The sequence below is a fragment of the Bufo bufo genome, chromosome 2 (genome assembly GCF_905171765.1).
Source record: "Bufo bufo chromosome 2, aBufBuf1.1, whole genome shotgun sequence".
Lineage (NCBI taxonomy): Eukaryota > Metazoa > Chordata > Amphibia > Anura > Bufonidae > Bufo > Bufo bufo.
Genome location: NC_053390.1, coordinates 723,763,364 through 723,775,775, shown reverse-complemented (window position 1 = coordinate 723,775,775; position 12,412 = coordinate 723,763,364). Strand labels below are relative to the sequence as shown.

General features: G+C 42.9%; 1 protein-coding gene across 3 annotated transcripts in view; it reads left to right on the top strand.

Moving 5' to 3' along the window:
• CEP135 (centrosomal protein 135) overlaps nucleotides 1–12,412 on the top strand; it is a 96,771-nt gene that overhangs the window by 31,489 nt on the left and 52,870 nt on the right. For 2 of the 3 annotated variants that reach the window (XM_040418827.1, XM_040418829.1), the window contains 6 exons: nucleotides 1,547–1,688; nucleotides 1,840–1,924; nucleotides 2,115–2,243; nucleotides 3,623–3,838; nucleotides 4,364–4,429; nucleotides 11,761–11,911. In XM_040418827.1, coding sequence (XP_040274761.1) covers nucleotides 1,547–1,688; nucleotides 1,840–1,924; nucleotides 2,115–2,243; nucleotides 3,623–3,838; nucleotides 4,364–4,429; nucleotides 11,761–11,911 — 789 coding nt within the window. The remainder of the gene's footprint in view (nucleotides 1–1,546; nucleotides 1,689–1,839; nucleotides 1,925–2,114; nucleotides 2,244–3,622; nucleotides 3,839–4,363; nucleotides 4,430–11,760; nucleotides 11,912–12,412) is intronic. The other variant, XM_040418828.1, reaches the window with a different exon arrangement.

Sequence of the window (12,412 nt, the reverse complement as noted above, 5' to 3'; positions counted from 1 at the left end):
GTTACAGTTGTGGTTCCGGCTTGGTTGCCCCCGTTGGGGCTCGACAGTTCTTTTTCCGGTTGGTGGTTATCTTTCACTACTTGGACACGCAACTGGCAGTCTCTTCTCCAGGCTGAAGGGTATAGCTGATGGAGGAGGGGCTTACAGCTTTCACTTAGTGTCACGCCTCCTAGGGAGCAGAGCTATACCCATGGTTTCCTGTGTCCCCCAAGGAAGAGCGAGAAAGAGACTTTACTGGTAAGTAATACAAAAGTCTCCTTTTTAAGGGGGTACTGGGGTGATGGTGGCTTCCTTCGAGGCTTTCTTATTCGCTCAGTTCCACACCAGGTCCTTTCAGCGTGCCGTTTTGTCCTCTTGGGACAAATTTCCAGATTCGCTGAATCGGGAGATTCATCTGTCTCGGCAGGTACGGTCGGCACTCAGTTGGTGGCTTGCACCTGTGCATCTGGATATGGGGAAATCCTTTCTCCCAGTCACATAGATTGTTATTACAACCAATGCCAGTCTTCACAGTTGGGGCGGGGTCTTCGCCACCCGGACGGTCCAGGGTGTTTGGTCTCAATCGGAGTCCAAACTGCCCATCAACATCTTGGAGCTCCAGGCCATTTATCTATCCCTTCACCATTGGACTCCCCTCCTGCAGGGCCGTCCGATCAGAGTGCAATCGAACAATGCCATAGCGGTGGCTTATATCAACCACCAAAGGGGGACCCACAGCCTGGCGGTGATGAAGGAATCCGCGAAGATTCTGCAGTGGGCGGAAGACCACGTATCGGTGATATCTGAGGTCTACATTCCGGGAGTGGACAATTAAACGGCGGATTTTCTCAGCCGGACGACGGTGGTCCCCGGGGGAGTGGTCTCTCCATCAGGAGGTGTTCGAGGCTCTCTGTCTCCGGTGGGGACGTCCGGACGTGGACTTGATGGCGTCCAGGCTCAATCGCAAGCTCCAGTCCTTCTTCTCTCGCGCAAGGGATCCCGAGGCACACATATAGTGACTTCCATGAGGGAGTTGCTTTCTTGGGGGTTTTGTCTTCCCTCCCCGGGGACTGCTTTAGGGCGTCCCACGGTCCTGTGTCTCCTAATGATGACAATGAGCGAGAAAATTCGATTTTTGTGAACTCGCCTGTAAAATCTCTTTCTCGCTTTATTCATTGGGGGACACAGCACCCACCCAATGTTCTTAGTGCGGCATGTGTGGTCCATGGGTTGCCAGTTGGGACCTTGTTTTGGGTTTGGTCTTATGGCAGTGTGCAGTTCTTGTTTGGTTTTCAGTTTCATTTCTGCTTCTCTTACTGCTGGAGCACAAACTAACATGCTCTCTCCAGGCTGGAGGGTATAGCTGGCAGGGGAGGAGCTAACAGTTTTCAGCCTAGTGTCACCTCCTAGTGGCAGCAGCAAGCTATACCCACGGTCCTGTGTCCCCCAATGAATAAAGCGAGAAAGAGATTTTAATGGTGAGTTCACAAAAATCTCTTTTTAGGCTTAGACCACATGCATTTTTTTGTATATTCAGGGTAAATGCTCATTTTCTTATTTTATGCAGGTGGAAAGAAAAGAAACATTCCTTTTCGCCGTCAGCGCATGCAAATTGATCAGCCAGTCCCACCCTCAGAAATAAGTGGACACCCTGTCCCACAGCCAGAGGATCCATATGTTGCTGATCTACTTCAGGTGGCGGATGACAGGTATATCTTTATATTTCTACCTCTAATGTTCTCGATTGATTTAGAAGGTATCATCCATTGTTGTGTGTCTTGAGCAGTATTTTCAGCATGCTGTGTTTTGTCCCTGTATTGTCATAAAGTAATGTGGTATTCAATATACTGTGCTCTTCAGAATTCGAGAACTACAGCAAGATGTCACCTCCCTGCAAGAAAAGTTGGAGTCCTCAGACAGAGCAGTGAAGCATCTGACCCATCAGGTTTGTCTTTAGTATATGCTGTATTTGATGTTGCTAAGAGGTAGCTGCTGTGATTTATTGGGATCCTTCACTAATCCTATGTTTCTAGTTGTCACTGTGACCCTTCTGTGATCTCAGCTTTATTATACAATGACTGTAGCAGATGACTAGTTTTATATTGTATTTTCAATCTGATATTTCTTTAATTCAGGTGGAATTAAGAGACAAAGAATTAGAACGACTGGCACTAGCTTTGGATGGTGGGCGCTCTCACGATGTTATTTCTCTAGAAGCCAGATATAGAAGTAATGAGAAGCTTGTCGCTCATCTCAATCTGCAAGTAAGTTGTCCCTTTTAGGGTTACATGGTTGTATTTAACTACGTAGACTTTGATAAGACTTGTCAGTCTGTCCTTTGGCTGTATACCTGATGGACCCATAAATATAATGGGCGTGAAATAAAATAGATCCTGGTAGACCATAATGGATTCGTCATATTCTTCATAGAGCCTGTTTAAGCAGACACTAATGTGTACAGTGCCTTATAGTTCGATAACATTTTACAGAGGTTTTGTGTTGCAATTACTATATACTTGTGGATATATTTCCACTGGAAGGCACAATTTTACATCTATTTATTATACTGATATAATGCTGATATATTCCGCAGCGCTTTACAGACATTATCATCACACTGTCCCCAATGGGCTCACAATCTAAGCTCCCGATCAGTATGACTTTGGAGTGTGGGAGAAAACCAGAGTCCCCGGGGTAAACCTACGCAAACATGCAAACTCCATGCAGATGTTGTCCTTGGTCAAATTCGAACCTAGGACTCCAGCACAGCAAGGTACCAGTGCTAACCACTGAGCCACCATGCTGCCCATGAATTACATAGTGTGGGGATTTGCTCTGGTAGACGGGCTAGAGGACGCAGTATACAGGCAACCACAAAGTCTTTAACTTAAACAGTTCAGTGTTTTAGCCACACATAAGGAAAAACAAAAAGTGACATTTTGCAGTCTAGGTGTTTGTTCACACCATGAAAAGTCCACAGAACAAAAACCTTCACCTGGTTTGCAGTTTCTCCACCTGTGGTCCACAGCAGGCTTTAGGGGCCTGTTTCTCAGCATGCGGCTCCCAGCCCTTTTGCACGGCACACGTTTTCAGATCCCAAAACACCCAGGGACTGACAGCGCTCCACTGTCAGAGAGGAGTAATCCACCCACAGCTGAGACTGCTGGCTGGGTTTGATATAGGCCGGTATAGACCCGGCCTGGAGCGTGGGGAGAAGCCACCCACCCAGCACTTTGGCTACTCCCAGTAAGAGCCGGCCCGGATCAGCTTACAGCCATACTAACATAGCAACGTGTCAACCAGCACTAGCTGCCGCTGACACATGCGAAAATACCGGCTCTTACTTCACTGAGGCCAGGAACCTCGGTGACACATACCTTCCGTCAACTACGGACCCTTGTGCCTTCCTACAATAGGCATTAACGTTTTACGGGAAGATGAAAAAATAAATACACAAACTGAAGTTTGCTGGTGCCTGAACGGTTCTATGGAGTGTCAACTATACATTCACATTCAGTTTGCTCAGCAATGGGGACTTACGACAAGCTGCAAAATGATGTGTTCAGATGAGACAGAAGCTTCAGTCATTCATGTGGGGTCAATTTTAATTTTCATGGATTTAGTGATGTTTGTGTTTTACCAGATCGAATACCTTCAGCAAGCAAACCAGGACCTTGAAAAACGTGTGCAAGAGCTCCTAGAAACGAGGCAAAATGTCACAAGTGAAGTGGTGAATCTAAGTACCAAAAATGAAGAGCTGTGTCAAGAGCTGTTGGAGATAGACCAAATGGCCCAGCGGCTGGAGAGGGACAAGGAGCGGGTTCTGGTGACTGCAGATGCCGAAATTGAAGAGGCAAAAGTAAGTGACGCTGCACAGAGTTAGTTTATTTTTAATCCTTATTTAAGCAGGAATCTTGTGTCCGAAATGGAATTTGCATTATTGATAAAACTGTGACTTTATATTATTTATCGATCAAATAATTTATTGGGGTTGTCCTGGCGAATTCTCCCCCTGATCTGATATGGTTAGACATAACTGCGCACTGGGTGGTACAGCTGCGAGGCAGTCATACGTCACCCAGCTAGTAATGTGCACAGGTCATATTCTAATGGGTGCACGACACTCGCTAAGCATTGGGCTGGTGGCCTCGGCAAGTGTGCAGTGGTCTCCTTCCACTCCTGATGTCTGACTTTAGCCATCGGAGAGCTCGTCTGACCGATTCACACTCAGCAGCCTGCAGTGTTTGACAATACATGTTGGCTAATCCTGAGATCTCTGCTTATCAACTGCATTTTGTAAGCTTTGGATTAAAGAGAACTGTGATGTTTGTGAATACTTAGGAAAGGGACTTCTTAACTGGGTTGTTGTATTTCTGCCTTCTAGAGTGAAATAAAAAGGCTTCACATTGAAATCGACAAACTGGAAAGCACCTTATCTCAGTATAAGTCGTTATTTTCACACATGTAGACATTGAATAACCCATAATTGTTTTGTTTTTCAGCTTTCATATTGATCTCCCTAAAATGCCTTTTGTCACACAGGTCCTGTGTGGTTAAAGGACATCTGTCAGCAGATCTGTACCTATGAACTTGGCAGCTGAAGGCATCCATGTTGGTCCCATGTTCATATGTGCCCGCACTGCTGAGAAAAATATTTTTAAATATATGCAAATGAGCCTCTAGGAGCAATGTCCTGTTACTACATTGCAGCCTATGATAGTGGATTTGGTTGTGTTGCGACCCGCAAGGTGCTGCGATAACACTGCTGAATTTCTGCACGACTACATTCATTATCATTAGTTGCGACTATCAGCAGGATCATTTGCAGTCTATATGTTGCAGTGCTAAAAGTTGCCATATAGCACTAGCCTAAAGAGCAGACTTTGCCATCATAGGCCACAATACAAGTCTCATGTGATTTTGCTCTTTGTTTGCAACCATCACAGCTCTAAAATAGTCGTGACAGCAAGTTGCACAAATGCTTTTGGTTGTGTGATTTTTCTGAGACTTGTTACAAATTAAGTGGAAGTGAGACCCTTAGTGGCCATGCTTTACAGCTCTTTTCAGGTTGATGCAGCCATATTTTTTATTGAAGTGATTTAAACATTTGCTAGTTACACCATTCTCTTTTAAATGAGATTGTGTGAAAGTACAGTGACAGCGAATGAGCTTGTTCTCTTTCCACCATAGTTTTCCTCATCTATTATCTTTCCATCTATGATTACCATCTTTCCTGAATCCAGGTCTTAAAGGGAACTTGTCACCTGGATTCTGGGTATAGAGCTGAGGACATGGGTTGCTAGATGGCCGCTAGCACATCCGCAATACCCAGTCCCCGTAGCTCTGTGTGCTTTTATTGTGTAAAGAAAAACAGATTTGATACATATGCAAATTAACCTGAGATGAGTCAGAGCTTGAAAATATGACTCTTCTCTGGTCACACAAGTAAGATATGACTCTTTTATGTTAATTTGCATATGTATCAAATCGTTTTTTTTTTACACAATAAAAGCACACAGAGCTATGGGGACTGGGTATTGTGGATCTGCTAGCGGCCATCTAGCAACCCATGTCCTCGGCTCTATACCCAAAATCCCGGTGACAGGTTCCCTTTAACCCCTTAAGGACACAGCCTTTTTACACCTTAGGACCAGGCCATTTTTTGAAAATCTGACCAGAGTCCCTTTAAATGCTGATAACTTTAAAACGCTTTGACTTATCCAGGCCGTTCTGAGATAGTTTTTTCGTCACATATTGTACTTCATGACACTGGTAAAATGGAGTCAAAAAAAAATTTTTTTTTGCACCAAAAAATACCTAATTTAACAAAAATTGGGAAAAATTTGCAAATTTCAAAGTTTCAGTTTCTCTACTTCTGTAATACATAGTAATACCCCCAAAAATTGTGATGACTTTACATTCCCCATATGTCTACTTCATGTTTGAATTGTTTTGGGAATGATATTTTATTTTTTGGGGATGTTACAAGGCTTAGAAGTTTAGAAGAAAATCTTGAAATTTTTCAGAAATTTACAAAAACTCAATTTTTAGGGACCAGTTCAGGTCTCAAGTCACTTTGCGAGGCTTACATTATATAAACCACCCAAAAATGACCCCATCTAAGAAACTACACCCCTCAAGGTATTCAAAACTGATTTTGCATACGTTGTTAACCCTTTAGGTGTTGCCCAAGAATTATTGGCAAATGGGGAGGAAATTTGAGAATTTCATTTTTTTGTCAAATTTTTCATTTTAACCCATTTTTTCCACTAACAAACCAAGGGTTAACAGCCAAACAAGACTGTATCTTTATTGCCCTGACTCTGCCGTTTACAGAAACACCCCATATGTGGCCGTAAACTACTGTACGGCCACACAGCGGGGCGTAGAGTGAAAGGTGCGCCGTTTGGTTTTTGGAGGGCTGATTTTGCTGGACTGTTTTTTTGGCACCATGTCCCATTTGAAGCCCCCCTGATGCACCCCTAGATTATAAACTCCATAAAAGTGACCCCATCTAAGAAACTACACCCCTCAAGGTATTCAAAACTGATTTTACAAACTTTGTTAACCCTTTAGGTGTTGCACAAGATTTAATGGAAAATAGAGATACAATTTCAAAATTTCACTTTTTTGGCAGATTTTCGATTTTAATATTTTTTTTCCAGTTACAAAGCAAGGGTTAACAGCCAAACAAAACTCATTATTTATGGCCCTAATTCTGTAGTTTACAGAAACACCCCATATGTGGCCGTAAACTGCTGTACGGGCACACGGCAGGGCGCAGAAGGAAAGGAATGCCATACGGTTTTTGGAAGGCAGGTTTTGCTGGACAGTTTTTTTTTACACCATGTCCCATTTGAAGCCCCCTGATGCACCCCTAGAGTAGAAACTCCAAAAAAGTGACCCCATTTTAGAAACTACGGGATAGGGTGGCAGTTTTGTTGGTACTAGTTTAGGGTACATATGATTTTTGGTTGCTCTATATTACACTTTTTGTGCGGCAAGGTAACAAGAAATAGCTTTTTTGGCACCGTTGTTTTTTTTTGTTATTTACAACATTCATCTGACAGGTTAGATCATGTGGTAATTTTATAGAGCAGGTTGTCACGGACGCGGCGATACCTAATATGTATACAATTTTTTTTATTTATGTAAGTTTTACACAATGATTTCATTTTTAAAACAAAAAAAAAGTTTTAGTGTCTCCATAGTCTAAGAGCCATTGTTTTTTCAGTTTTTGGGCGATTATCTTAAGTAGGGTCTCATTTTTTGCGGGATGAGATGACGGTTTGATTGGCATCTATTTTGGGGTGCATATGACTTTTTGATTGCTTGCTATTACACTTTTTGTGACGTAAGATGACAAAAAATAGCTTTTTTTACACCGTTTTTATTTTTATTTTTTTGCGGTGGTCATCTGAGGGGTTAGATCATGTGATATTTTTATAGAGCCGGGCGATACGGACGCGGTGATACCTAATATGTATACTTTTTTTTTATTTATGTAAGTTTTACACAATGATTTCATTTTTGAAACAAAAAAAATCATGTTTTAGTGTTTCCATAGTCTAAGAGCCATAGTTTTTTCAGTTTTTGGGCGATTATCTTGGGTAGGGTATGATTTTTGCGGGATGAGATGACGGTTTGATTGTTACAATTTTGGCGTACATGCGACTTTTTTGATCACTTTTACTACCTTTTGGGAAGTAAGGTGGGCAAAATTTCAATTTCATCATAATTTTTTATTTTTATGGCGTTCACCGTTCGGGTAAAGTAACATGACCGTTTTATAGATCAGGTCGTTACGGACGCGGCGATACCAAACATGTGTAGGGAATTATTTTTTTTTTCATTTTTTATCAGTGATAAATGTGTTTTTTGATTTTTACTTTTTTTTTCACTTTTATTCACTTTTTTTTGACCCAGACCCTCTTGGTTCTCGAAGATCCAGTGGGTCTGATGTCTGTATAATACAGTACAGAACAATATATATTGTACTGCACTGTATTTTACTTACACTGAACAGATCTATGCCTTCAGCACAGATCTGTTCAGCACCATGGACAGCAGGATGCCTGAGAGGCGTCCTGTTGCCATGGGAACCTTCCCCGTCTGCTCAGTTCTGGTCAGAACTTCGCAGACGGGGAAGGGTAAGGAGGGGATCTGTCGGGGGGCTGTCTGGGGGCTCTCTCCCTCCCCATCGGGGGGCTGCAAAGGCACAGCAGCCCCCCCGATGGGAGAGGGAGGGAGCTCCCTGCGCTGTTAACATTTTCCATACAGCGGTCCGTACGGACCGCTGTATGGAAAGGGTTAAACGGCTGACATCGCATCGCAGATGTCAGCCGTTTATACCAGGGTGCCAGCAATGTGCTGGCACCCTGGTATACCCACTAGAAACCAACGATTATACCAGGGGAGGCGGGCGGGGGATCGCGATCCCGCCTGCCGCACCTCCCGCACCGCCCGCAACCCTCCCCCTGCACCTCCCGCCACCATAAAATCATTCGGGGGTGCAGGGGGGGTGAATAAAACGTTTTTTAAGGCATATAAAGTTTCTGATCCCCGCGGTCAGGGACCGCGGGGACCAGAAACTGCAGAAATCGCAGCAAACCGCAGGTCTGAATTGACTTGCGGTTTGCCGCGATCGCCGACATGGGGGGGTCACGGGACCCCCCCGCGCATTTAGCCTAGGTGCCTGCTCAATGATTTGAGCAGGCACCGGGTTCCGATCACCGCCAGCCGCACGGCAGTGATCGAAAATACACAGGGCTTACATGTACGCCCTGTGTCCTTAAGTACCAGGGCACAAGGGCGTACCTGTACGCCCTATGTCCTTAAGAGGTTAAAGGGGTTTTCTTGGATTTTAATATTGATGATCTATCCTCAGGATAGGTCATCAATATCAGGTTGGTGGGGGTGCCAGCTCTTCAGCTGGTTGGAGAAGGCTGTTTTCGTGCGACCGCTGCCTTCTCTTCATTGTTTACCTGCTTGCTGTCGCAGCGGTGAGCAGGTGTAACTACAAGACACTTGAATAAGGATCCTCCTGAGGATAGGTCATCAATATTAAATTCCCGTAAAACACCTTTAAGCGGGCCATAAACATGAAAATGATACATGTGAGCGATCATTCTTAATGTGTATGCCATGATTTGCCATATTTGGTTGATGAATTGTAAGGGGTTACACTCTCAGGCAGGGCGGCGATGACAGATTCTCGTGCAGACCACAGGGTTAAAGTCCAAATATTGCTTTATTCTTTTATAACACTCCGGCCATACAGGCAACCCCAGTTATAACTCAGTGGGTAAGGTCAAAGTCCAGCACTACAAAACAGAAACCAAACCAAAATAAACACCTGCCCATCTGGGCTCTGGCTAATACAGTGAAGATCCTAGCTCACCTATTGAACACAGGTCACACAGAGAATTCAGCTTCTCTAGCCAGCAGGGCAGCCATCTTCCCAGACTTTCTCTAGGCATTACTCTCCCCAGACTGACAGCCTGGACGGTGCTTTATTTCCCCTTAAAGGGAACCTGTCACCTGGATTTTATGTATGGAGCTGAGGACATGGGTTGCTAGATGGCCGCTAGCACATCCGCAATACCCAGTCCCCATAGCTCTGGGTGCTTTTATTGTGTAAAAAAAAAACGATTTGATATATATGCAAATTAACCTGAGATGAGTCAGAGCTTGAAAATATGACTCTTCTCTGGTCACACAAGTAAGATATGACTCTTTTATGTTAATTTACATATGTATCAAATCAGTTTTTTGACACAATAAAAGCACACAGAGCTATGGGGACTGGGTATTGCGGATCTGCTAGTGGCCATCTAGCAACCCATGTCCTCAGCTCTATACACAAAATCCTGGTGACAGGTTCCCTTTAACGATCCCAGCTTCACCTGGGGATCCCTCAGGCTAGGGGAAAACCTGCCCCGGAATGGGGTGGACTGGGGAGGTCCCTCTACCAAGCCTACCTTCTCCCAGTCCAATAAAATCCAGCCCATAAACTTAACAAAACGGTCTCAGCAACCTACACATTGCTGAGACCATTTTAACTTTCTGGATTTTATTTACCTCACCCAGTTGAGGAAGCGGGGTGGGGTATACACCACTTCCAGGACTTTACCATAGACTTTACTGTTATTTTTTTTATTTTTTTTTAAACTGCCCCTCCCTGGTGGCCTGTTTAGTCTGGTATTTTGCTGGTGGGAGCTTTCATACGAATGATCTCACTGTCCACAATTCTCCCATGTGTATGGCAGGCTTTAGAGTTACATCTGACTCTGATATCTGCTTTCTTAAAGGGGTTCTTCGGGAATTAAGAAAATTTAAATACTTATAACTTACTTTAGTATAAAGATATTTCCAAATACATTTAATTATTTATAATGGTTCATTTTTTCTGGGGAGCAATCATTAGGAGAAATAAAATGGCTGACGTCCTATTAGTCTACACAAAACCTGTCCTAATCACACAGGAGGACAAGTTACTTCACAACACTGAGGTAAAGAGCTCCCTCATCTTCCTCTCTGCTCTGCTTGTCAGGAATTATGATCCTGAATACAGCTGATAAGATCTTCAGATAAATCTTTGTAGGAATGGAGTTCATGAGGAGACATGAAGTACAGAGAGGAAGGATAGGATTGGACAGGCTGTGGTAATGGAGACTGCATACAAGAGCTGCTGCTCATTATCTACACCCCCACTATCCTCTCTGTACTTCATGTCTCCTAATGAACTCCATTCCTACAGAGATTCATCTGAACATCATATTATACTGTATTTAGGATCATAATCCCTGACAAGTAAGAGAGGAAGATGGCGCAGCTCTTTAACTTGTCCTCCTGTGTAATTAGGACAGGTTTTGTGTGAACTAGTAGGATGGCAGCCATTTTGTTTCTCCTAATCATTGCTCCCCGGACAAAACGAGCCATTATAACTAATGAAAGGTATTTGGAAATATATTTATAATGAAGTAATATTTAAGTATTTTCATTTTCTTAATTCCCAGAGAACCCCTTTAATCAGAATCAGTTGGTTTAAGTCATGTTTCTTTAACCTGTAGAACATTTCTTACATATAGAACACTTAAAATGTCACTCAGACTGCAGACGTGTGGTAATTACAATACATATACATAAAGTGCAAGTGCCTATATAACCTTACAACCTCACCCCTTGAAAAAGCTGACGGCGAAACGCGCGTCGGGGCACGGACTGCTGCTGCTGTGGTAGATACATTGGTCAGTATGCTTTATTCTTTGTTTATTATACTACTCTTCAGATAACATAGTGTGAGTTGATGTCCATACAGTCTAGGGTCCATAATTTGACCTTTTGATAATGTATCATAGACAGGATAATACTCTCTGTTAGGCACTGACTGTATCCTATTGTTGTAAGGTTATATAGGCACTTGCACTTTATGTATGAGTATTGTAATTACCACACGTCTGCAGTCTGAGTGACATTTTAAGTGTTCTTAATGTCTGTGTGGCCAGTGGTCGCAACTCTATTTTGTACTAATAAACATCAGTGATTTTGTATAAAGTCTTGTTGTTGGAGTTGTGATTTGTAATTTAAATAGATCCATATATCTTTTATTGGTTGCGCTATGGGTGATATTGGGTCACATACTTGATTAATAATAGGGAAACAAGTGTTGGTTTATCTATTTCTTACATATATCCCTCCCTCACTACAAACCTCACACTCACCTTGATTGATTACACTTGATTTGTGTGTAGAATAAAAACAAAATGTTTCTCTTGTTAGGATCGAAGTACCTGTGAATTTGAGAAGAATAAACTAGCCGATGAGTTAGAGGCCAGAAAGGATGAGAATCGCAAATTAGAGTCTCTCCTGAACCATGCAGAAAACGAAAAACAGCGACTTTCAAGTAAACTTGAAAAACAGATGGTAACAGGTGAACCTTTTGTGTCACTACCTGTCTTAGTAGCTCTAAGTGTATGTTTTCTCCTGTAACCTGAGGTTTATATGGTGTATGTTCTGGTGCCTACATATCTTTCTCGTTAGGGTTTTGTTTGATGGACAGATATTTTTCATTAATGAGCGGTAACCACCAATTGGCAAGTCATTTGCATTTAAAAGGCATGCAACTAGACAAGACAGTATTTGCTATTGTGATCATTGCTCGTTTGCCCCCTAGAGCAATTTTATCACAAAAAACTGGCATTTTTCTTGTTAGACAGGCATGCGGCAGCGACTAAAGATAATCTTTCAGTCAGATTGAAACCTTCAATCAACAGAAAACGAATGATTCCTCGCTTGTCATTAGATGACTAATGGCTTCTCTATTTTTGAATCCTATAATTTCTTCCCACCTACTGGTTTTTCTAAGTACTTCGGCTGATCTCCAAGTCAGCGGGATATTTAGTACGGAAGAACCCCTTTGTGTCAGTGAAGA